General features: G+C 38.2%; 1 gene segment (V, D, J or C); it reads left to right on the top strand.

Moving 5' to 3' along the window:
- Positions 1–273: 273 nt before the first annotated feature.
- The window catches only part of LOC121501461, a 38,696-nt gene continuing 12,245 nt past the window's right edge, over positions 274–26,724 (top strand). The window contains 3 exon segments of the C gene segment in view: positions 274–316; positions 405–710; positions 23,168–23,218. Of these exon segments, the coding sequence occupies positions 274–316; positions 405–710; positions 23,168–23,218 (400 nt within the window).

Below are 26,724 nucleotides of genomic sequence, written 5' to 3' on the forward strand. Positions count from 1 at the left end.
TCAGCTGACCCTTCCTGAGGCCCTGCCTTTACCATTTCTGAGGATCTGACACTGGAACTACAGCACCTGGTCCCACCCCCTGACCTTCACTGTCCTTGCTTTCTGGGCTCCTCCCTCCCTGCTCCCTCTCTTTCACCAGTACCTGCCAGGGCCACCAGGAAGCACAGGCTCAGTCTCTAACCGGTCCTCTGCCACCCACCCAGTTGGTCTCCTCCCAGCAGGTGCAGCTGCAAGGTTACCCTGGGCTTCTCTCCACCAGGTGGGAAGTAGACCATGATATGTCTCCTTGCCTTCCTGTTCACTCTCTTATTTCCCGGTAAGGCCAGACTCTCTCCTTGGTGAGAAGTGTGGGGGGTGCCCTGAAGCTCCAGGCCACCCTAGGCTCACAGCTGTCCCCCTCACAGGTGGTTTGGTGGCATTCAGCCTGGAGCAGCCATCCGTGGTTGTGGCACGCATGGGCAGCTTGGCCATTCTGCCTTGCAAAGCCAGCACCAAGATCAGCTATATCCACTGGTACCGTCACCAGGAGCATACGACCCCCCAGAGGATCCTCAGACTGGAAGTGTCTGGATCTTCTGTGCACAAGGATTCAGTCCTGAAAGCAGATAAAATCATTGCCATAAAAGATAAAGATGTCACCAGCTATAGCCTGTTGGTGCTGAAGCTGGAGAAGAACGATGAAGCCGTGTACTACTGTGCTGCCTGGGAAGCGCACAGCCCCATATGCTGACCAGGTCCCTGAGCAAAAAGTTCTCTGACTCTGGGTCTCCAGGACTGGCACTTCAACCACCCCTGAATCCTTCGGGTTGCCCTGGGGTCACCCTTCAGCATCCCAGACTCTTGCGGACACTCCCTCCACATGTCTACTGCATGTAATCCTGGAGGCTAAGGAGCCCCTGGTGCTCAGACTGGCATAGATCCAGGGAGCTGTCCAGCCTGGAGGGACTTTTCTGAAGATTATGCAAGTGTCGTTGCTGAAGCATTTGGAGCAGAAACGGTGGTGCTCGATGCAGTAGCCTCTAGCCACTAGCCACAAGGGGCTACTGAGCACTTAAAATGTAACTAGTAGACTAGTCCAAGCTGAGATGGGCTGCTTGTGTAGCACACAAGTCACATTCTGGAGACTATAAAACTTACAGTATGAAATCTCTTAACACTTTGTATGTTGAAATAATATTTTAGATATTTTTTTTTTTAAGTACACTCTACACTTAGCATGGAGTCCAGTACAGGTCTTGAACTTATCACTGTGAGATCAAGACATGAGCTGAAATCAAGAGTCAGATGCTTAACTAACTGAGGCACCCCAATATCTTTTTTTTTGTTTTTGTTTTTAAGTAGGTTCCACACTCAGCATGGAGCCCAACATGGGGCTTGAACTAATAACCATGAGATCAAGACCTGAGCCAAGATCCAAGAGTTGGTTGCCTAACCGACTGAACCACCCCGGTGCCCCATGCATATCTTTGACTAAATAAAAATAGTCCTAGAATTAATTAATTTTTTCTATTAACCTTCTTTAATGCAGTGGATAGAAAAGTTTTAATTTGTGTTTCAAATTGGTGACTTACATTTATTTCTATTGAATAGTACTGTTATAGACTGACAATTTTTTAAAGATTTAATTTATTTATTTCAGAGAGAAAGAGAGAGAGTGTGTGCATGAGTGAACATGGGGGAGGAGTAGAGGAAGAATGAGAGTCAATATGGGACTCGATCCCAGGACCCTGAGATCATGACCTGAGCTGAAATCAAGAGTCCGCCACTTAACCAACTGAGCCACCCAGGTGCCCCTAGACTGGCAATTTAAGATTCTGATCATCTCCCTGAAAAATGTGCAAATAAAATATCATGCAAATAATGTTAGGGATAAAGGACTCTCTGGAGATTTGCCACAAAGTGGTTAAAAGCTGAGAATGAGAGTCAACTCCGGATTCTACTTTCTAAGTTGCTGCCCTGTGAACAATTAATTACTTTACAGGGGGGAGTCAGTAATTAAAAGCACAGTATCTCTCAACTTCTCAGCACCCTCATCCACTGGCATACCTGGAGCTCAAGCTCCTATGGGGGGACATGATTCTCAGTGCAGGATAACACAATGAACCCTGAGACCCGGGCCTTCTACCTTCCACTTCTGAATACTACCTCACATGGGGTTTTGAGTACAGCTTTCCTACACCTCTGTTCTCTCATCTGTAAGCTGAGGTGATCTACCTGCTAAAATTATAGGACTTATTTCTGTATTAAAGCACAATTTTAGAAATAAGGTAGCAATATGTTCACTGCCTTCTTATAAAGCTAGTCAACTTCTTGAGAAAGAAAAGAAAAGAAAAGAAAAGAAAAGAAAAAAAGAAAAGAAAAGAAAAAAAGAAAAGAAAAGAAAAGAAAAGAAAAGAAAAGAAAAGAAAAGAAAAGAAAATCTGTGTTATAGATTCTCTGGCCCTAAAATGGAAAACACCTGCTGCTGTATGTGGGGAAGAAGAAAAAGCCCTTTGAGGAGGTATAAGCTGAACAAAACCCATTTTCAATTGAAATTTCAAAGTCTATATACAGCTTAGTTGCCTTGAGAAAAATGATTAATGAAAGGAAAGTCTAAATGATCTGAAGGACATTGGTCCCTCAAGCTCACTACTCCTCCTCTGTCTCCCTGAGCTTCTGTATTTGCAATGGGAGATTTATAATTTAGACATGCCTTCTTTTGACAGAGTTCAGCTAACACCCACACCTTACCCTCTACTGAAGGCCTAAGGCTAAGACCTCCAGCATGTGCAGGAAGGGGTGGAGTTGGAGGCGTAGAAACCTATCTTCCCTCTGAGGACTATTCCTTCATTTATCCTCCCCACTGTCCTGATACAACTGAACACTTTCCTCTCAGTGCCTGACCACAGAGCAGTGACTCTGAGAGCTTATTATTAGTTTGGTTAGAGAAAAAATAGCTAAATATGAAGTCATTGTCATGAGAAGTCATCCCAAGTCAACACAAATCTCAGTTTTTGACACAGTTCCATAGTGCCTGTGAGTTACATCCTAAGAGGACAGTGGCCTTCTGGATGCAGCAAACAAACCCTATGTGGAGGGAAAAGCAGGCCCATATTTGGAGTCATGTCCTCCTCCTGCCTTCTCCTTGTGGATATCATGAGTTTCACCATGGACACTTTGGCCACACACACCAAATGAAAACCAGCCAGAGGCCAACCAGCCCTCCTGTCCTAAGTAAATATTTGTTAACTAAATGGTTGTTTAAATGGCTAATTCATAGAAAAACCGAAAGCATCTTATTCGAATGTACAGGACTGAGTATAGTGGTAGATCTATCAATGTCTGTTGTGATATTTTGACTATTAGAAAGGGGTTCATATTACCTCATGGGTGGGGGATTTTGTATAGATGAATGCTTGAAATATCCTGATGATTTGGGATCAACTCATTTTCTTTCATTCCTGAGGTATGTGAGACACAGTGACTTTGAATTACATGACCAACATTATAGTATCAAATTAAGGCTGATTAAGTCTAAGAGTATCTTAATATCAGGATTTTCGTAGATATATTATCCATTACCAACTGCTCACACATGCTAGTATTTTGGCTGTTACCTCAGATTCCCGTTTGTGCAAATCACAATTTAAAAATTGTCTGGCATGCCTGGAAATCCATGTTGACTCTTGTGTGTTGAGTGGTCTTTATGTTTGGGCCTGAGTACTGGTTCAGGGACATAGCCTCAGCAGAGGAAAGGGCACAACTTTGGAGAGGTCACCTCTACACATTGGGATCAGGATAGTTTTTTCTGTCACTTCCATATGTCCAAAATTGTCTTACCAAAACTATGTACTGTTTTTGAATTTTATTTTAAAAAAGAATTAACATGTTTCCTAATATTAAAAATCACTGCATATTTCTAAGCACTTAAACACAACATGTGCAATTTGACGGTTAGAAAGGCCTGTAACTGGCTCTGTCCTGATCACTTTTCTCCCTTCTTCTCAAACAAGCTTGGGTTCTTTACAAAGCAAAATCTTATTTTCTCTCCTGATTCCCACTCCCTCTGTCTGCCAATTTAGAGACAAGGTTCATGGTTGTCATGTTTTGTTGTTGTTGTTTTGATCTTTACAAACCTTTATTTAAGAAAGAAGATGTAACTATGAAAATACTACATACTAAGCAGGACAAAGACTATGATCCTGAGGTCAAAAAAAGAGAGAGAAAGACATATGTCCAAGTATTAACAAGGCTACCTGAGTGAAAGATGATGGGTAGTTATTCCTGCTTCCTTACATTTTCAATAATTTCCCAAAATCCTATAGCGACACAGAGCTCAGAGTATCTTCTTGGGCTGAGTGTGTGTTTTCCCCTGTGCAAGACAGATACCAGCTACTGCAGAGAGTGACACAAGTACTCAGTCTTCTTATTAAGTGTACTATAATTTCCTTGCTTTCTTTAAGTCTCTTTTATCCACATGCAGATGTAGGAATGAGATCATCCCTAGCAGAATAACACACATTGTAGGATAGATCCTCCACCTTTTTCCACACTGCTCTGTACCCCCTTAGGCTAATTTCTATGGATTTCATTAATGGGCATCTTTGCTCTGATTTCTATCAAATGTTGAAAGTTGAAGTTTGAAGAACTATCACCATGTCACCCAACAAAAGCATTTCTTCTTGGACATCAGATTTCCAAGGCCCTAGGAGAAAAGAAACACATTTCTCCAATGGCTTCATTGGTATGAAAGGGAATGGCCACTCCCACCTGCACCTCTTGGTTTCTGAGCATAAACCTTTGGCTCTGGGTTATACAACACCATATGTTGGCTCTGGGGAAGGATGCAGCCAACCTAAGGCCACCTGTCAGGGTGGGAATCCTGAGCTCACTCTGCTCCCACTTCCCAGTCTCCTGCTGATGCTCCCACTGTCTGCTCCCAAGCAGCACCCAGAGATAAGGAAGACCACAGGTACAGTCTATGAGGGTCTGCCTTGTAATACCCGGGGCAAGGTAAAGAGAGGTGGACAGTCCATCTGCAGGAGAAAAAGAATGTATTCAAGCAAACAGTCAAATAAGTGGGCTATGTTGGCCCCCAAATAAATAAAACAAGTTGAAGAGTCAGGAGAAGATTTTATCTAGTTCCTTTCATTTCACTCTCCACAAAACCACCAAGGTCCCCTCTCTAACAGAACAGGATATATTCAGTAAAGAAACAGGAAACAGACAAGTGTTGACAGATTATCACTAAATTCTGTGCTTTTCTAGTTGATAAATTAGCAAAAAAAGGAGCATATAGATTATTTGTAACGCTTTTGTTCTTCCATTATATCAGGGATTCTGAGTTATTTTTCGAGCTATTAAGCAAGTCATCATCACCTACTATAATAAAATAAATCAAGAGATCTCTGTGTATATAAAAGATTACAGTGCTTTATGAACCAATATTATGATGAATCCAATTCTGTGCTCTTGATGTTCTTTAATGCAATACAAGTGTGCACTAGTGAAACAATCCCAACTCTCATTAAAGGAGCCTAGAGAAATACCCGCCACCTTCATGTCAACTAAAATCCTGCCTCTAACATTTGTTATAATTGATTTATCCTTTCTGTTTTTCCTTGATCTATGTTCTTGCTACCTATGAGTCAACATATAGCTGTAGCAATCACAAGCTAATCATTCCTAATAACTGCAGCAATTCTGTTGCTGTTATTTTTTTTTTACTTGTAGATTGAAGATACAGAATAATTACCAAAAATCTGCAATTATATTCTGAAAGTGGTAGAATTAGCATTTGCAGTCCATGGGTCAAGAGATTTCTTTGATTCCTTTTCTTTGCTCAGCCAAAGCAAAAACAATCAATTAGTTTATATGTGCAGAGTTGAATGTATAGTCATTCTCTCAAGGAGCTCAGTTCCACTTGAAAATAAATAAATATAATGTTCTGATAAGAATATAATAAAAGGTATTTTATTAATGAGAACTCCTTAAGTACTAGACACTGAATTAAGCACTTGATACACTTCTTGTTATGTTATGCCTCTGTAGCAAAAAATGATCAGACTAATGGCTATAAATTGTACCCCCACATGTATCACTCTAACCTTGTCCTCCGATGCCAGGTTTGATTTATTTACCTATTGGCGTGAATTCCTATTTGGACACTTCATACTTTGAGGTCTGATTATCTCAGAGAAAAGTAAGGTATAGTATCTCATTCCCCAGGGGTTTTCAGTAATTGTGAAAAGCTGAGGCTGAAGATACTGGCGATGAATAAAATGGAATTCATACCCGTTAAGCTCCATTGCCTGTCAGAAAATGAGCTAGCTGTTGTGTCTGTCCGAGATCCTGTGATTATCATAAAAGTCCTGCAAATGAGGATGCCTGGATGGCTCAGTGGTTGAGCGTCTGCCTTTGGCTCAGGACATCATCCCTGGGGTCCTGGGAATGAGACCCGCGTCAGGCTCTCCACAGGGAGCCTGCTTCACCCTGTGCCTGTGACTCTGTTTCTCTCTCTCTCTCTCTCTCTGTCTCTCTCATGAGTAAATAAATAAATCTTTTTTTTAAAAAAATCCTGCAAATAAACTCATTTCATGGAAGGAAGAATTGATGCTTAGAGAGGAACAGAAATGTTTCCAAATACATAGTCCAATTGCACTATTGGGCCACTTTAAAGATCTTTAATATTTGTTAACTTTACAAATCTGGCATTTGTGGGAAAATATGGATTGTCCCAGACTGGCTACTCAACCCAGGAGAGCCTGGTCAGGACAGAATGATTGGTCACTCAAGTAGTCATGGCACACATCTGGAAGAGTTTTCTTTCTGTATAGTCTGCCCCAAGACCTTTCCTGCTAGTGGAGTTAAAAAGGCTATAAAAAATCACATAGGGCATCCCTGGGTGGCTCAGCGGTTTGGCGCCTGCCTTCAGCCCAGGGCGTGATCCTGGAGACCCGGGATCGAGTCCCATGTCAGGTTTCCTGCATGGAGCCTGCTTCTCCTTCTGCCTGTGCCTCTGCCTCTCTCTCTTTCTGTGTGTCTCTCATGAATAAATAAATAAAATATTTTTTTAAAAAATCACATATCTTCTCTGTTTTGTGATTTTGCTTTAGCAGAAAGTATCAGAGATCAACTACACGGAGAGCACAAAAACTTCTTAGGAGGACTTAACTAAAAGATCAACATATGGAATGAGGATGAAGCTTTGGAAATTTGTAACTGGTATAGTGTTATTTTCCTACATACATCATGCCATCAGGAGCCCTGCCCTGGTTTGGACTAAACCATAACAAACAGCATCCATGAAAGGAGATGGTGGCTATGACCAGAAGAATTTTTCTTTTGGGTTAATTGTGAGATAGCAATATGGAAAGTCAGGTATCTCAGTCCTAGAATCCAGAGGAAAAGAAGCAGACAGCCACTAGGAGTGCCTGCAGGATGCCAGCCTTCCTACTCCAACCTCCCATTGACCTGATTGCCTCCTGATGGGGGTTTCTGTCTGGGGTTGTTGAGAACAGCCTGAGTGAGTCAGGAATCATTTCTTCTTTGAGTCTTGAGATTTCCAGGGAGTATAGATGACCCAAGCTGCATAACAAGGGACTTGAGGTGGTAGAGGGATGGCATCTGATTGCAGTCATAAGTGTGATTCCAGGGCTAGCTGCTGTGCCAAATGAAGAAGATTAATACGAATGTCACTGGAATAAAAATGTCCTAAACTGGGACCTTTGTCTCTGCATTCTATAGCCTTGGGAGAAAGACATATACACAGACTCATATGTACATACATACAGATGTACATATACATGTATACATATTATTACACAGTAGTATATAATACGTTATAATAAGTACATATGGAAGAAATGAAGTGTCTGCTTTAAGAATGTGTGTTCCAGATCTAGATCCTTTGGTATAAATTACTGTTCTTCCACTTAGTCATCCAAGACCTTTGATAAAAATTTCTAGTGTGTCAGAGTCTTCATTTTCTCATAGGAAAGATAGAACAATAGTAAAAGCACCCATTTAGTAGGTTTTGTGAAGATTAAATGAGATAATGAAACCAAAGTGTTTACCGCATCGTACCTGCCACATGAGAATACCTTCAATATTGAGAGCTATTCATGTTACAAAAAATAAAATAAAATCTCTATTCTCTGAAAGTGTTTAAAATAATTAGTTAAAGATAAAATCTGCCTTTGTTTACTTCCCTGTTTGACATAATTAATAAACAAGAAATACTTTTTTCTAGGAATGTCTGAAGTGGCCATTTATCTCCCTTTTTGGCTCCTAGCATCTGAAACCATTGTCTATGTCAGGGGAATTCTCCACCTTATAAGCCTTGGTGAAAGAATGGATTTACTCCCAGTATAGGAAGGAAAAGTTCCAGATACTGCTTCTCAGTGTTCCATACAGCTAAGTTCAGGTAGAAAGTGTGGGCTTTTCCAGATAGACATGCTCCCCACAACTGCCACCCTTTCACACACACGCACACACTTATATGCAAACAGGCACACATGCACAGAGGGACACAAGCAAACAGGCACACGTGTGCACACACACACACACGGTCTGTAAGGAAATCCCTGGTATCAACGGTGGAGCAGGGGACCTCCCTCCAGAGTGACTATGGCTGTCTCCTCTCCCTCTCCTCCTTTTCATTTCTAGGAGGCACCTTCCTGCAGAAGAGTCAGTCCTCTTAGTTGTAGGCCATTGGCCTTCAGGTTTACCACCCTCTATCTCCTCAAAATTCAATGCCTTGTGTGGATCACCTCAGAAATTGTATCTATTGCAAAGCAGAGAAAATACAGCAGCTGCCTCAGGAGGAAAATCCAGCCAACATGGCTTATTCTTCTCTTTTCTCCTCAAGAAGAACTCAAGTATGAGTTCGCATCAGTTCCACGTATATGTCACAGAACCAGCCCTAAGTTTTAGGAAGAATTGTTTCAAACTTTAATACAGGCAAATATTTAGAGAAAACCATATGGAAATCATAAAAGGCAAGCAAAAAATCTTAGCTGAGGAAAAGAGGAATGTGGAAAAACGCAGAAAAATAAAATGCTAATAATATGTAACTGATTTTCCAGGCTACTACTTCAAAATGGTCATCAAAGCATTTTCACAATGAGAGTTGTGGCAAATAATAATGTTTGACAGTATGGGAATGTTAAATTTGAGACATGACAATATAAGTAGAAATAATATCTAATCATTAATAAGAATTTCATATATTCCAGAACCTGTGCTAGCAGTTATAATAAATCTGAAATACTCTCAGTTATTTAATATGCATTAACTTCTGAGATAGTATTGTTATCACATCCATTCTCAGATGAGGATTTCAAGACAGAAAGAGATTAAGAAATTTGCACCAGACAGCTCCTGAGTGACAGAGATAAACAGTTCGTCCCTTCAGACATGAAAAAGCTGTGTCAGTGACGTGAGAAAATGCTCAGAATATGAAGTGACCTGAAACAAGAATACTAAAACCCTGTGCATATTGCACCTGTGACTCATAAATGTATTTGAGTCTACAAAATAATATTCATACCCATTAAATTACATATTCATGTAATTTCTAATTACAGAAAGCTAGAACTTCACACACCATAATGAAAGAGTTGCAGCTCTTGGTGAGATACTCATGGGCATTTTTATCTTCATCTTTATCCTTTTTCTTTAATTTTCTTCAAAGAATATTTTTACCTACATGTCCTGCTTAGCAGCCATGTGACATTTCCTCATTCACTCATCACTCCTCTGTACCTCGCCGCCCTGATCTATGAAATGAAAACAACAAGCATCCGTATCATGTGATTCCTGTGAAGATGAAAAAGGTGAAGAACATTTAGAAAAAAATTTAAAAATTCTCTTTAAATATTTGCTCTTCTGAAATTAATATTTATTAAACATGCAATATATTAAACTATTATACTGAGAAAGAGGGGTCATATAATGGCTCCTGGCAAATAAAAACCATTCCAATTCTATAGAAATCAAGAAGCTTCCACAGTTCCTTCACATTCAGAGACCTGCGGAGACCACCAGCCCTATTTTGAGATGGGCACAGCAGCAGAAGGCCTGCAAAACACAGTGATCTCAGGCCCTGCAAGTATGCAATCAGCACTAAACAGCCAATAACCCACCTCATCAACCACTTCTTTCCTCTTGCACAGTTCAGGGCATGCCCTCAGACACTGAGTCAAGGGGCATGTAGCCACCAGGTTCCCACTTATCTGCTTTCTCCTTTAGCCTGGAAGACAGCATGTCACTGCTCTAAGTTTTCACCTTCTTCTCCTTCTGGGCTCCTGAGTCACACTCCTGGATGATTGCAGTCTAGATGAGTGAACAAAGAAATTCTGTAATATTTCTTATGTTATTACAGGTTCATTGGAAATTCTCTTCCTTTACTAACAGTTGGACAGGAGTTATCAAAAGTGGAGCAGTTCCACATGTCCATTTCCACAAAATTAAAGAAAAATATTGAGATATATTGCAAGATATCCAGCTCAAGTTTTGAAAAGGACACTGTTCATCGGGAGGAGCAGAAATGAAATCAGGCTTTGGAAGGTCAGATTTTTATAACGTTGGCAAAAATCCCAGCTCCATGTCATTTGGATGGAAAGAAAATAGGTTAGGCAAAAAGTGTTCTTAAATTTTACTTCAATCCTCACTGTAAATATCATAGATAAAGATGTGGCTATTTACTACTGTGGGGATGGTACCCAGGGTCCTAAAACTGCGGAGAAAACCCACACAAGATCTCCTCTTGGGTCTGTGCCATCCATATCCTTCCCAACAGTGGCAACCACAGCCATCTCCCCACCTGGGCTCCCAGCCTCAGCCTCCCTTAATCATCAGCATTTCTGGATCTTTCCAGGAGCCATCTTGCATTATGCTTGCACATTAGTTTCCAGCGGACCTCAGGAATTGTGCTTCCAAAGTGTTCTTGGACACTACTTCCCAGTGAACTAAAGTCCTCTGTGGAGATGATAGCACACAGGCTGTACCACTGTCCATCATCTCAGCATCCAGAGACCCCAGTATGAGTAAGCTTCAGGTTGAGAGAGGGAATCACTGTGTGCCATTTTAATGGCATTTAAAAGAAATGCCTCTGTAATATAGCTTTTGTTGGTCCATTTTACAACTAAAAAAATTAAAGCCTAAAGAATTCAGGCTTAATGTTCCACCAAGAGCTCTCTGAACTAGACTAATGGGCACTGAAAGGTTTAAGAATGCAATACTTTAAGTGAACCATAAGGGAGCTGGTGAACTAGGATTGGTGCAAAGAGCCAGCTGATGTGTGACAGAATTGTCCTTTTTACATCTGATTTTACTTAGATTTTCCTTAAAGAACTACTGTTAATTATATGTGTTCTCATATTTACTGGCTCTTTCTTTGCATGAATCACTTCTTTCTGCCACTGACCTCATTCATGAAATGGAGATAATCACAACAGCAATCTCATGGAAATGTAGAGAAGATTAAATAAAATAATGCAAGAAAATGTTTAGAACATTGCCTGACAAATAGCAAGTCTACCATGTACAGTAGATGCATATTAATTGTACAGCTTATAATTGCATATTAAACAATGCTTTGAAGATGATTATTTTCATCATGTGATATCTTGCTCATGAGACAGTTGCAAGGCCCAGGGCAAGTAGAAACTGGTTTCCAGAGACTGCTCTGACCCATGTATCCCCAGTAATTACGACCTAGTCCCTTCATGGAAGCACTCAGATTATAAATGAAATCTAATTTCTCTGAGTTCTAATCTTCGTGGTGATATCTCAATTAATTTTATAAAACACAATACTCTGTTGCATTTGCACATGGCCTATTCGATAACATTCATATATTTCAGGGTCTGATTGTTGTTCTTTAGTGCTGTGTTACAGAAGATAAAGGTCAGCTTTCCTATCTGGGTCTCAAATTAACAGCAAACAGAGACAGATAGACATAAGGGCTTAACCCAACAGGCATGTTCTTATGTTTCCGAGCAATGTTTCTGCAGTATGGGATTCCAGGGGGAATAAGTGGATGTGAGAACCTCCTGCACCATTCCAGACTGACACATTCATACCAAGAATTTCTCTCCATATTGGGAGCTCTTACCCTATTTGCCCAGCACTCATGGGGTGCAGGAAGCCCCAGACCTGCTCATATCTGTGATTGACATAAAGTATTCCAGGGAACAATGTAATCTATCACTCAATCCCAGAAACCAGAACCAGGCCCCTCTTCTGCCACTGGACTGACCAGTCCTACTAACAGGGACTTGACTTCTTATCTCATCACTGGGGAGCCAGCCTGGTCAATGAGATGCCACTGCCACAAATTAATAAAATAAAAAGTGATGATTGAGAATTGAATTCTGCTATTAGTAGGTGGGTGGTTGCAAATTTTTAAGGAATAATGAAAGAAAGTATATTGTGTGAAACTATAAAAACTCCTCTCCTAACTCCTGGAGTCCACATGCCAACCATAGGAAAAACCTATACTTTAGAAAATGTTCTAATATTGGCACCTTTGATAAAGTGATTATCTGACCACATAATTACCACACCTGCCCTTTACCCCTGTTTCTTGATATAAGGGCAACACATTCATTCTGTTTCTCATTCTAAGGATCAGGTGGAGCTATCAAGTGCAGAGATGCCATGGAGGGCAGAATGAATTCCTCCCACAGCAGTGTCAGCCACTTCTCAGGGGCAAAATCAGGATCCTGTGTCACACACCCTGTCAATCGGGTGATTCCTAACTGTGGTGGGTCCCCAGCAGGAGGAACCTGAGAGCCTGAGTCTCAACAGGGCCTTACCTGGCCCATAACTTGTCTACAGAAATAAAGGTAAGAAGATCCCTGAAAGGAATGTAGAGTCAGAGAACAACAAACCATTTCCAGAAAGAAGTGATTGAAAAGAGGGATCAAGCTTTTCACAGAATCTGTGCAAAATGCTTTATACAGATTATTTCATTTAATCCTTAAAAGAGTACATCAGAATTCAGCTGAAGTGTCTGCACAGGGACTGGTCTCAGGAGACGGAGCCACCCTGACTTTTTGATACACAACAACCATGAAACATTACAGTGATGAACAGGAGGGAAGAGGAAACCTTATCTGTGTGGCTTTGAAGTCATAACATACTATGTAGCCACTAAAAACATCTTTTTTGAGGAATTATAAGTAAAATTTACAAATTTACTGAGGGACCAATACAAGTCTCCCCAGATCTAAGCCTTGGTGGGCATTTCTAAGGTGTACGTATTAAGCTCCAAGGCATATAGTTCCCAGAGAGGACTTGATCAAGATGGAGAGCCAAAGGTGGAATCAGTATTTACAACATTCCTGCAGTCAATATTTTATTGGCTTTTACTTTTAATAGTGAAATTGTTTGTATAACAATTTAAAATATAACTTGATATGACACTTAAAATAGCTATATATTTTATTTTCCCATCTAATACCGCTCCTATTCTGTAACTCCTTTAAAAAAGAAAAACTGAAAAGCTACAATTAATCATACTGACAATAGAGGTTACCATGGAACAGGAATTTCGTGAACTAGTCTTAATTTTGCAAATACAGTTTTATTTAAATACAACCTTGGCCATATACTTACAAATTGTCTATAGGTGTTTGCATTACAATGGCAGAGTTAAGTATTGCAACAAAAACCCACAAAGCCTAAAATGTTGACCATTTGGCCCTCTATAGAACATGTTTCTCATTTGCTGCCCTGGAATTATATACTATGGAGTGGCATTTATTTTTGTTTTACATTTCACTATTTCTCAGTTTTTCCTCAATGACCCTTTTTTACATATACATCCTCCTCATATTATCTGTCTTACTCTGGATAAATTATTTAACATATCTTTGATTCAATTTCCTCATTTGAAAATAGAAAATATAATTATATTTACCTGGAAAAACTGTTGAGAAGAGTAACTCAAATAATACATACAAAATTCTTACAAGTGCTTGAAGCATGCCTAATGCTCACTATGTTGAAGCATTATATTCCTTATATGGATTACTAGGTATATTAGAATACAATATAACAAAATATAAAACAAAGACCATAACCTATTTTTTCTTTCTGCTTTATTTAAATAATAGAAATAAGTGAAAATACGCAACTTTTCTTTCAGAGATTTCTAATAGAAAACCTGCCACTGACATTCCTGGAATACAGCCACGCCTATTCATTTCTTAACTGTCTATGACTGGTTTTGAGATACAAGGCAAATCTGATGAATCACAACAGAGACATTAGAGCCAAGAAGCTAAATAAAATATTTGTTATCTGACCCCCAACAGAAAAAAAATATTGACAACCTCTCCTGTCCAAGAAAGAGTATGGAAATGAATTTGTAACTAGAACCAAAATTCAAGATGCAATAAGAAAATATATTAATAAAGCTTACTCCATGAAAATGAAAACAAAGCTTGCATGGCAAAAAGCAGCAGAAGTTAAATCAAAGGACAAATGACAAACCATGAGGAAGTGCTTGCAACCTGTAGAGCATGTAATGGTCAACTATCTCCAAAATAAAAAGAGAAATACATTTTTAAAATGGAGGTAATACATTTCAAATATCCTGTAAAAAATGGCAAACGACCTAAAAAACTAGCTCATAAAGAGAAATATAAAAATAACGCTTAAACATATACAAAGTTGCTCAACTTCGGCTATAATAAGGTAATGATCAATTTAAACTACACTAAGATACCATTTTTCATTCATGAGTCTGGCAAGAAAAATCATTTTGCAAAAGACTCTGTTGGTGAAGGGCACCTGGATGGTTCATTCAGTTAAGTGTTTGCCTTTGGGAACAGGTCAAGATCCCAGGGTCCTGGAATGAGCACCCCTCATCCCTTTGTCAGGCTCCCTGCTCAGTAAGCAGTCTGTTTCTTACTTCTGTTTCTCCCTCTCTCTCTGCCCCTCTCGCTGCTCAATATCTGTCTCATAAATAAATAAATAAATAAATAAATAAATAAATAAATAAAATCTTTAGAAAAATAAAAATATTTTTGGGAAGCTTCCCTTTATGCTGCCAGAGAGGAACAGCAGCTACTACTAAAATCCTCCCAGACCTAATCTACACCATCACCAGTGTAAGAAATCAATAACTTCATCTGCCAGGGAAGGTGTTGGTGGAATCCCATTGCAGTTGAGGGAAGACAAAGGATGCAACCACTGAAACTTTGCCCAAAACATCTCCTGTAAGTCCGAAAGTAACAAGTTTTCATTTGCAGAAGGATGGGCATCAAAACAATGGCCTGAAGTAGGTGGGCACCTCCTGCACTGGGGGTGGGGGACGAGGATTGAAAATGTTCCATCTCTGGAAAAAAGGCAGGAATACCATGTAGGTCACATCCTTAAGACCCAGTTTCACTGTATCTGCTTAAAATTGAGACTTAATAAAAATATCAGAGAATGTCTCCATTCCTGACCTTTCATCCCCATGCTGGAAAACCTTGAGTAAAAGTCACAGTGGAATAGATCTAAGAGAGCTTCAAGAGGCAGACTCTCTCTGGGGAGGAGAACAAGGAGAAGAGACAAAGACAAATTACAGCTAGAGAAATTTTAAGTGTTTGATCTCTCACAACAATAACTTTCAACCCTGATAACATAGCAATGAACTTCAAATCCAGTCTAACTCCTGACTAGTTAACCCAAACCCCCACACTAAAAGTCTACCAGGAAAGATGGGCTCATTTTCAAGCACAGGATATATTTAATTCAGTATCTATTATAACATAGAACAAGTCCAGCTTTCAGTTGAAAAATGAAAGGCATACAAATCAAGAAATAATATAGCCTGAGGACACAAAGTAATCACCAGAACAGCCTGAGTCATGACATAGATGTTGGAAGTATCAGGAATTTAAAATAACTACGATTAATATGTTATATGCTCTAATCTAATAGAAGAAGTAGACAACATGCAAGATCAGACAGGTAAATACAGGAAAAATTACAAAAAGACCTAAATGGAAATTATGGGAAAGAACAAAAAGGAAATACGAGAATAAAAAAACACAGTAACAGAAAGAAGAATGCCCTTAAAGGCTCAACAATGGACTTAAGAGGTATAAGGAAAGAATTACTTAACATAAAGATAGTCACTAGAAATTACTTACATTGCAATGGAAGGACATGAGAGAGAGACAGAGAGAGAATGATACAGATAGAGGAAGCAGATCATCATTATTCATAGAAGAGAACTATAAGAACGCTTCCCAGTCTCTCTCTCCCTCTCTCACTCTCTGATTTGAACCAGTCATGGACATTAGTCCTTTAACAAGAAAATAGCTTCTTTACACTAATATCATTGGATGGTAACAATCACCCAATAATGAGAGGAATCTGCTGATAGACTTAGTAGCCCTATGTTGCAGGATGTTTTGGTATCATTACCATGGCTCCCTTTCTCTGCAGTCTAAGAGTCTAACTTGTGTGTTCCGAGCCCCCCTACCTCTTACTAAATCAGCTCTCAGATTTGTTCTGTGATCACCCTATTATTCAGCCACCTCTCCTGATAAGTGCTGGCAGGATGCTGCTCCCATCACAGGCCATCCTGGTGGCCTCCCTGTGGAGCTGTAAGTGGTTTTACCCATGGGAGATTTCATTCAGTGAACAAAGCTGATAACAAACAAACAAACAAACAAACAAACAAAAAACAAAAAACAGAAAACAAAAAAACCCACAAAAACAACAACAAAAAAAACCCATGGACAATCAAGTCAGCCCATTTGGGTGGGAAGACAGTGACATAGTTAATCAAACAATGTTGATAAATTCCACCAAGACCTTAACTCTTCAGAAAAATATATTAACTCTAGACTCTAAGTTTTTCTTTAACAAATGTATTCTGGGGCACCTAGGTGGCTCAGCGGTTGAACGTCTGCCTTCGGCTCAGGGCATGACCCCAGGGTCCCTCATCAGGCTCCCTGCAGGGAACCTGCTTTTCCCTCTGCCTGTGTCTCTGCCTCCCTCTCTGTGTCTCTCAGAAATAAATAAATAAAAATTTTTAAAAATGTATTCTATTTTCCTGAATGTCAAAATGTTGCTGTTCGCCTTTGTTTTTCTTTCAGATACAAATGCAGACATTTTAATAACACAACTCATACCTTCCATTACCAAGAGTAAAGGAAATACAGCATTTTTAAAATGCCAAATAAAAACAGGTGTCTGCAGGAAGAATGTATAAATACAGTGGTACCAAAAGAAGCCAGGGCATCTTCTAAAATGCATTCTGTACATTTTTCCAGTGAAAATATGGTTCATAAACAAGGTGATGGTTAAGAAAGATATGAAGCCAGTAATGACAGAAGGATTTGCCATCAAGTCTCAGGATACTCTGAGTTAATGAGGCAGCTGCTGGACTGTATTACTGTGCCTGCTGGGATGCACTGTATGGAAATGTTCCACTGCCACTGACTAAGGAGCTCCCACAACTCCACACCCCTACAAACACATGCATACTCCTTTCTACCTACCAAAGGGACCTGGCTACTGTCTATATAGGATTTTTTTCCTGCATCTGTGTCCTCAGGAGGGTTTGAGCTAGGACCCCAAGCACCCAATCTGTGATGTTTCTTTCAGTATGTCACTTTATCTTCTATTTGTACTCTTTGGGGCCTAGGGTAGCTTTGGGCAGTGTGAATTTGCTTTGCTTCTCCATCTATGGGAGGCTTCCTGGGAAGGAAACTAACCAGTGTACACAATGGTGTGCTGACTTTCAATGAATGAATGGATGGATGATGGAAACTACAAGGCTTTGGAGTGATATAAACCTAGGTTTGAATTCCTGCTCAGCCAATTAGCTGACAGCACAATCCAGGAAAGTTACTAAATCTTTCTCATAGGATTTCTGGAAGCTGAAGGAGGTTCCGTACAGGATAGTTCTAGCACAGGGTCAATATATCACAGTGTCCTTTCCCATTAGCTAAACTGCTTTACCTAGACATCTCAGCTAACACAGGAACTCAGGGACTCTTTTTTTTTTTTAAGATTTTATTTATTTATTCACTATAGTCACAGAGAGAGAGAGAGAGAGAGAGGCAGAGACAGGCAGAGACAGGCAGAGGGAGAAGCAGGCTCCATGCACCGGGAGCCTGATGTGGGATTCCATCCCGGGTCTCCAGGATCGCGCCCCGGGCCAAAGGCAGGCGCCAAACCGCTGCGCCACCCAGGGATCCCTCAGGGACTCTTTAAAACTTACATCTTACATTGTCCTCCAAAAAAACAGTAAACCATTAAGAGTAAGTAATGAAAATAGTAATAGTTAAAAAAAAGTAATAGTTTTCATTTTAAAAAACTAAAAATTCTGACTAGAAAAAGAGTTGATGGCAATAAACCAAAATATTTATTTTTCTCCAAGATTTTCCTTCATTCACAGCAGAGTGTAGTAATGTCATAGCATGTAAAGCAATAACTATAGTCATTATTAATATGCCCAAGCTTTGTGAACTTTCTACAAACTACTCATCTACAAAAGGGATCTGCTTCTCTATAAAGCTGTTGGATTATTGTCTCATTTGTTATACAGAATACGACTTTTCTTCCTATCCTCATGATAACCATATACCTTCCCACACTCTTGCAAAATATAGTGAAAAAATCTATAGCTCAAACTTAAAAAGAGCTCAAGGATAGGTGTTTTTTAAAAAGATTTTATTTATTTATTCATGAGAGACACAGAGGGAGAGAGGCAGAGACACAGGCAGAGGGAGAAGCAGGCTCCATGCGGGGAGCCCAACGTGGGACTAGATCCTGGGTCTCCAGGATCATGCCCTCCAGGGGCATGTGCTTGCCTCCAAGGCAAGTGCTAAGCCACTGAGCCACCCAGGCTGCCCAAGGATAGGTGTTTTTGAAGAAAAAAACTAAAGGAAAAATGTGAAGGTGTTGACCCCAAAGGAAAACAACAATGAATTATTATAACATGGGTGTTTTAATAAGTCTTCTGGGCTCTCTCTTCTTTATACCAGGAACATAATAAAATAACACTGAGACAGATCTTTCTGAGAAGATCTTTCATTGGTTCTAAAGCAAACCTTCCTCCCCTGTCCTGGCCTCTGAAGAACAAAGGCTGCCACTGCCTCCCCAGTCCTGATTCGTGCTCCATCTTGGAGTCCATTCTGATTAGTCACTGGCAACCCCAACCCCATGTATTTATGTATATCTTTGGCTTGGGTTTGTAGGTCCACTCAACCTGTTCAAGTGCCTCTGATTTCTCTACATTGCTTTTCAAATTAAAGTAACATAACAATATTACAATCTCTTAGGGTCAAGTTTCTTTTACCTCAACACCAGACAGAATATTGCACATACCTTGCAAGCACACTGAGGTTTCCCTCAAGAAGACCATGTTCTACTGGTACCAATGAGAAGAAAGAGATCTCTGAAATGAATTATTTTTGACTCAACCAATGTTACTTGTGAGGCTAGCCTGATTCTGGTTTGAGACAGATAAGAAAGACAACAGAGTCTTATCTGATAATTAATAATGTCATCAAGCCTGATGAAGCCATCAACTGGGATCTCACAAAATCAAAATCAAACTGTAAAAAAAAACTTTTTCCATTACTTTCAACTCTTTTCTCACTCGAGTAACCACAGCAGACCCTTTTCTGTTCTTAATCACAAGATCATAAGCCGTTGGAATAGGAAGGGCCTTTTGGACATACATAGCCCAATGCCGGCATACCAAATTGGGATGTGGGAGCCCAAGGTTGGCAAATGCTTTGTCCAAAGCTAGTTAACCACAGAGACAGGGCTACATGTACATTTCTGAAGCTCACAGAATAGCTTCCAAAAGTTTTCTTCTTTCAATATGTTTTCATTTTTTAAATAAAAAATCTCACTGATTTTGTTTTCATTTTTAAATAAGAAATTTTTATTTAAATAAAAATTTTAAATAAAAAATGTTATTTAAATAAAAAATAGATTTATTTAAATCTATTTTTAAATTTAAATTTATTTATTTAAATAAAAAAAGATTTTAAATGAAAAATCTATTTTTCTATGGGAAATAGAATTCTACAAATTTCTCCTTTTATTCCAGGTAAATATTGTCATCATGGTAAATTATTTTCTCTTTTTGCATTGCCTGGTAAAGGTTCATGTTGTCAAATGATAAAAGTGGCTTACTAAAAAATGCAGAACATTGTTACATTTCTCAAGCATATTCTGGTGACATATTTGCGTTTTCAGTTACTGAAGTATATAGTTTTTCAGAAATACAATCCTAAATTGCTAACGGACCAGGTCTGGTGTTCATGAGAACAAAAGGTCTTTTCCTTTGATGCATCTCTGAGTAGTTTCACACACTTGAACACCTGGAAATCAAAACCTCTTAATTCTCTGAACACTGTTCCTGATAATTTAGAAAGTCATTTGTTCACCACTTGGTCCTGATCTTTTCTCTCTTTTTTATTCTTTTTCCCTTTCTTCCTTCCTTCCTTTTCTTCTTTCTTTACTTTTATTTGTTCTTATTGTTTCTATTAGGACTTTTCCATGATTACTGCCACCATTGAAAACAGACATGTGGGTCAATTAATCAGAGGAAAATTTATAAAATAAGAGATGCCATGAAGTCTATATTCAAGGATTTCCAAGGGAACCCAGAAGATCAAATTGTTAGTAGAAGGTTTCTACCTGTTGGTCATGCCATGAAGCTCAGGAGAAGGCTAATATTTTTGTGGAACCTCTAACCAGTGTGAAAACTCTGGCTGGATCAAGATTATTTGCAGAAGGAACTAAGCTCATAGTAACTCCCCCTGGTAAGTAACTTTGTTCTATTTTGATCCTGTGAAATGAAAAACTAATAGATGCTTTTTAGAGAAAACAATGTAGGATCACCTCAGCATACAGATAGTAACTTTGCAGCTACTGGTCACAATATACTATTATTCTCAATATATGGAAACAAAACTACTTTGTAAATGGTTTATTTACTTCCCTTCTTACAAGCAGATTGAAAATCTCCTCTTAGAAAACACACACACACACACACACACACACACACACACACAGATAGATTCAGGCTTGAAATTAAAATTCTTGTGGACCATGTCTATAACCATAGGTATAAGTTATTAGCTCAAGATTGTTTTTTTCTTCTTGATGGCCTTTTAAGTGAGAAACACTTTGATTAAGTACCTCTAGCATTAGTAGTGATCTTTTCTTAATGAATAATGTTCCTTTCTCTAATAACTTGCAAAACCTGCAAAATTGCTTTTGATTTTATCTTTTAAATTAATTTTTTTTGCTTTTGATCTCGTCTTTAACAGCAGTGCAAGAAGTTTAACTCTTACAGTTAATGACTATAGAATATCAGTAAATTCCACTCATTCTTAATACTTTAGCTTCTTAGAGAGGAGGCTGAAACTAGTAAAAATTTGTGCTGCTTTGAGTCTTGTGATATTGCATAGAGATGATCCAGCTTAAAGGAATTTGTGAGTTCAAAGCTTCAGCTTGAGTTCACAAAAGGAGTATGAGAGTCTGTCAGCATGATTTTATATCCTTGTTTTTTCATTTATTGTCTCAGTAAACATTTATTGAAGGCAGTTTCTATGCTGGACATTTGAGGTAAATAGGTGCACAAGACACAGTCCCAACACTCATAAGCTTGTAGCCTAGTAGTTAAGTATTCTAGATTGTGATTTGACTGAGCCATAAGTTTTTTGGCTTGTGACTGCCAGAGACATAGAATGACTTGGATTCATGAGCTCTTTTCCTTTCTTATTTTGATAATACTTACTGCTTGTAAAATCCATGTAGTTTATTTAGCGGATTATTTGATAAAAGGGCCCCAAACCATCCCATTAAAGAGAATAATAGTATTAACTGATAATTATTGAGAACCGGATGCCACATTGTGGAGATTCAGTGCCTTATCTAAATCCTGAATGGCCCTATACAAGAGCTCCTCTTATATCAATTTCACAGTAAAGAACTTGAGGCTTAGGAAGTTTTGTTATTTGCCTAAAGTCACCTGCTTAGTTACTGTGGGAAAGTTTGGGACCTAGTAGAGACTTATCCATTCCAAAGAGCTTGGCTTAGATCATTTTGCCTTATTAGAAACAGTAAGCCATTTTTAAAGTTCTGAATATTTACTCTTCTGTAGCCTGACTTTTCCAATCAACTCTTTAGTAGGATGCTTAACTGGTAATAGCTCATAATTTGTATCACCCCTCCTGTAGAAAACAATGCTTTTGCTTCTAATCATGGCACTAATGTTGCCTCCCTTCCTCATGATCAAGTAAGTCATGTTGAATATGCACTTATTAAATTCTTACAATGTAATTCCAAGGGTATTTCTATAAAATGCCAAGTCCTTATGACACCATTGCATTCAACCGTATTTCTCTATTGGCATCAAATTTGCTGAAAATATTTCAGCTAGCAGAAGAATGGGAGTGGTTGTACTATATGCTTGACTCAATCGCATAACTCAAGAGTTGCCTTCCCACTCATGCTGGGACAGCTGCAGAAAGACCAAACTAAATAGAATCCTCTGAGGAACAGCACAGGATTTTAAATCAGTGGCCTGGAACCTGGTAGAGTAATTTCAAGTTCAAAGGAGCAGTCTTCCAGGAACAAATAGGTTAAAAAATCATCATTAATATTTTAGACTCTGTAACAACTCCTCTGGTCTATCATCAGTGGGGATTGGATTCTGAAAAACCCTTACTTTATAATTAAACCAGATACCCACCCCTCAATACATAGAAAAATAATACTGTAAACATATTGAACATTCATTTGTTAAATACTACATTATTTCTATTTTTGTTCCTCTTTGAAAATTATAGAAATACTAAATCTAAATTACACACTAGGAAAAGAACTGATATGATACATGAAAACCTTTTTTTAAAAAAAAGAGATTTAGAAGATTCAGGAAAACTTTCAGAAAAGATAAAATCATACACACCAACCTTGTGGGTGAGATGAGAAACACAGACCTAAGCTGCCTAAGGCAAGAGGGGTCAGTTCATCAATATTTAACTATGTTCACGTCTAAAGTGATTTTCCTTAAGTTTCATCTTTGTTTAATGTTAGTAGGGACCATTTTATATATGTATATATAGATATTGAAAAATATAGGCACAATTTTGAAAGAGATACAAAGGGAGATTTCTGTAAAAGCTTTTGAGACAGTGGGATCGGTATGGCTGGTACAACAAAGTGTTTGGTCCTGGCACAGTGCTCAGGGTTACAGGTAAATATTTTTTAATTCTTCCATATAAACAGGGAAGGAAGGCAGGTGATGCAGGGGCTGTAAGCTAGATGCTGGCTCAGAATTCAAGGATTTGTTCCCAGTTTGGTCACAAATAGCGGCAGGATCCTTGGGGAGGTAAGTGACTCTCTGTCCTTGGAGGTAGTTGACTGAGCTAGCATGGAGGACATTAACAAGGAGCTAAGTATCTACAGCAACTGAGGGTTCCTAAGGGGTGAAATGGTTAGGGCCATTTGGGATTTCTGCATTGAAACATTTGTAAAAAAAAATTGTGTATCTTATTTATTTTATTCCAAAAATAACCAATGGAAAAGAATGAACCAAAATTGATAAATTTGCCATTTGTCTGAAGGTAATTCATATCAGGTATCTATGCATTTAACAGCACAAACATATCCAAAAATGTCATAAGCCGAGTTTCTTTTTTCTAAATTCAGTCTAGTGAATTTGTTCATTTTTTATTAGCCTTAGAGTTGAAATTTTGCCTGGATGGGAGAGAACATTCACAGGGATGTTTCTACCCTACAGAATTTTTCAAATAAATGTTTTCAAAGAATTTTCACAAAGCTAGTAAAACATTGCAAAAATGAAAAATATATATTTTGGTTTACTTAGTGGTTGTGATCACAGGCATAAATGAATTCATAAATTAAAAAGCAATTTTCTGGTCCACCATAAAGGCCCACAGTAGGAGTTTCAAGCCAAACGTTCGGCATCACCTGGCCGGAAGTCAGTTTGAGGTAGAAATTTCTGGTGAGATCTTGGAATATGTATAGAATGTACTGTTGGTGGGAAAGTGTCGTTTGTTTGGACATCATAGGTGAAGCAGTTCCATGAACTGACCCCATATTACTAGGCTTTACTAGCTTCCCTTTGATTTTCTTAGCACTGGAAATGTGGTGGATAAGATAAGTGATTGCCTTAATAGATGTGTGAAAGGCATATTTTTATTGTTGATGGTTCAGAGAATTCCAACATAGTTGAATAAAGGGAGGTGCAAAGGAAGGAATGCATCTCTGTGCTTGATGGCATAGATCTAAGTGTTACCCCCAAATACTGCATTCCCATTAGTGAGTGAAGGTTTGGTAACATGAGATTAAAATGTCACGTTGAGGACAGAATCATCACCAACAAATTGCTAAAATAATGGTAATAACTATAATTATAATCTCCCACTTTCATAGCATGTTTAGATGTGGAAATCTTAGGGGAGATTTTAATTCCAATCCTTACAGTAAAGGTCAGCATAGACACTATTGTGCAAGTACTATAATAAGCTCTGACTCTGTGTCTGTGTAGACTTGCATAAAGTGCTCATGCACAACATGTATAATTGTCTTGACAGTGTTTCACCCAAGAACAAAGTTGATCATGACAGGTAACTTTTGTGAGTTCACCTATTTCCTTTTCTGATGGTGAAAGGGTGTCATCAGAGAGCCTGGACTTTGGACTCAGACTGACCTAGAGCTCCAGCTCTACCACTTGCTGTTTTCTGGGCAGCTACTCTCTGGTCTCGGTTTCCTGATCCATAAGATGGGATAACAGGATGTATTTAATTTAGGGGTCATGTGAATATTGAATGAGACACTGTGAATAAAGTACTGGGCATGTTGTGTAACACATAATGGGTGGTTGCATGCATGTTGCCTGATTTCAAACCCAAGGAGAGAATTGTATCTAGTATAGACAATGGTTCTGCAACAACAACAAAAAAAAATGAAATTAAGATGTGATTTTTTGGGGTATTTTTGTATTTGTTCTATGAACTTTAAATCTGAGTCCTTGGGGCACCTTGTGGCTCAGTTGGTTAAGCATCTGCCTTCTGCTTGGGTCGTTATCCTAGGGTCCTGGGATTGAGTGCTGCTTAATGGGGAATCTGCGTCTTCCTCTCTGTCTACCACTTTCCCTGCTTGCGTGCTCTCTCTGTCAAATATATAAAATCTTAAAAAAAATAAATCTTAACCTTTTATCTTAATTGATATCATGTCTAACACTAACAAATTTGGGCTTCATGCTCATATTTAGTAGAAAAGCAATTAAATTTTAGAGTATTTAGAAATACAGTTACATTTAGAGTTCACACTTTAAATATACTTAGAAATGCCCTAAATTTGAAAATCACATGTATATGAAATAGTAAAATTATATATTTAATAGGAAAAAATGAGAACAAGATAGAGAAATTTTGAATCCATATTACATGTGGTTTTGAATCAATATTAATATGTGGAAAAAATGAGAATAGAGAAATTTTGAATCAATATTAACATAATACCACACTTGATTGAAAATGTGTTTGCATTTGGTAAATTTATATAGAATTCATACTGCTTCATCTTAATAAAATGCCTACCACTCAGGCAATTTACCTCAAACTTTTTTTATTAGGAACATATATAAATGTATTAGACAAACTTGCTTATTTTGTAAACTGGTTTCTAGTTTATGCACCAATGAAATGACCTTGGGCATAAAATACTCTGTTAATAGTTTAAAAAAGAATGTTGAAAGAAAAAGAATGTAATATAATTACCCAAAATATTGGCACCAACCATATATAATCAAGTACACTATTTAATGGTCAGTTAACTATCACATTGAGAAAGTTATGGCTCTCAAGATTCATTCTATTCTGAAAATAATGAAATTTTAGGAATCTAGTTAAGGAAAAGGAACAGGATGTAAACATACGGTCTTACCATCCAGAAATTTTCCAAGTTTGTGATTTGATTTTCAAGTTCTTTACTATGATAAATCAGAAGTATTACTATAAGAAAGCCAAATTTCCTAAGATGAAAACAAGACTACTGTATTGACCAGAGGCAAAAATTATGTAAATATCATATACCTTGAAAAAGAAATCTTGCTTTATATAACATGCTTTTTAAATTAAAAACAAAGCATATCATTGGAGAAATATACAGTGTCCTACTATTATAATCAATAAAATGCTATCTGCACTACAAACAAGATATACAAAGTTACAATAAGCACATTATTACCTAACTCTCTTTACAGTATGGGCAAAAAACTTGGGTTGTTTGCTTACTAATTTACAATATAAAAATCAGGAGCTTTGCAGCACTGGAAGAAATTCTCACAAATGTTTTTCCTGTTTCCTTTTAAAAGAGAATTATTCTTACTCGAATAAGAATATTCTCTTATTCTCTTCTTAAGATTATTATTCTCTTCTTAAGAGATTATCCATGAAAGTATTATTCTTACTCGAAACTAGCACAAGAGGAAATGATTAAAACATTTGTGTTTCAGTTGGAGATCAAATTGTAAAGGGCTCTAGTATATATTATTTCAATCATTAAATTAACATTATGTAGTCAAGTACCATTCCAGCGTTCAAATGACATACCCTTGAAAACCATGATGTTTTGTTATATATTTTGACATTATGTCTACAAGAAATTCTGGAACCATATCTGTTAACTTTATACCAGTTTTTTATGACTTTTTTCAGCAGGTGAAATCAGAAA

Source organism: Vulpes lagopus, chromosome 11 (genome assembly GCF_018345385.1).
Source record: "Vulpes lagopus strain Blue_001 chromosome 11, ASM1834538v1, whole genome shotgun sequence".
Classification (NCBI taxonomy): Eukaryota; Metazoa; Chordata; class Mammalia; order Carnivora; family Canidae; genus Vulpes; species Vulpes lagopus.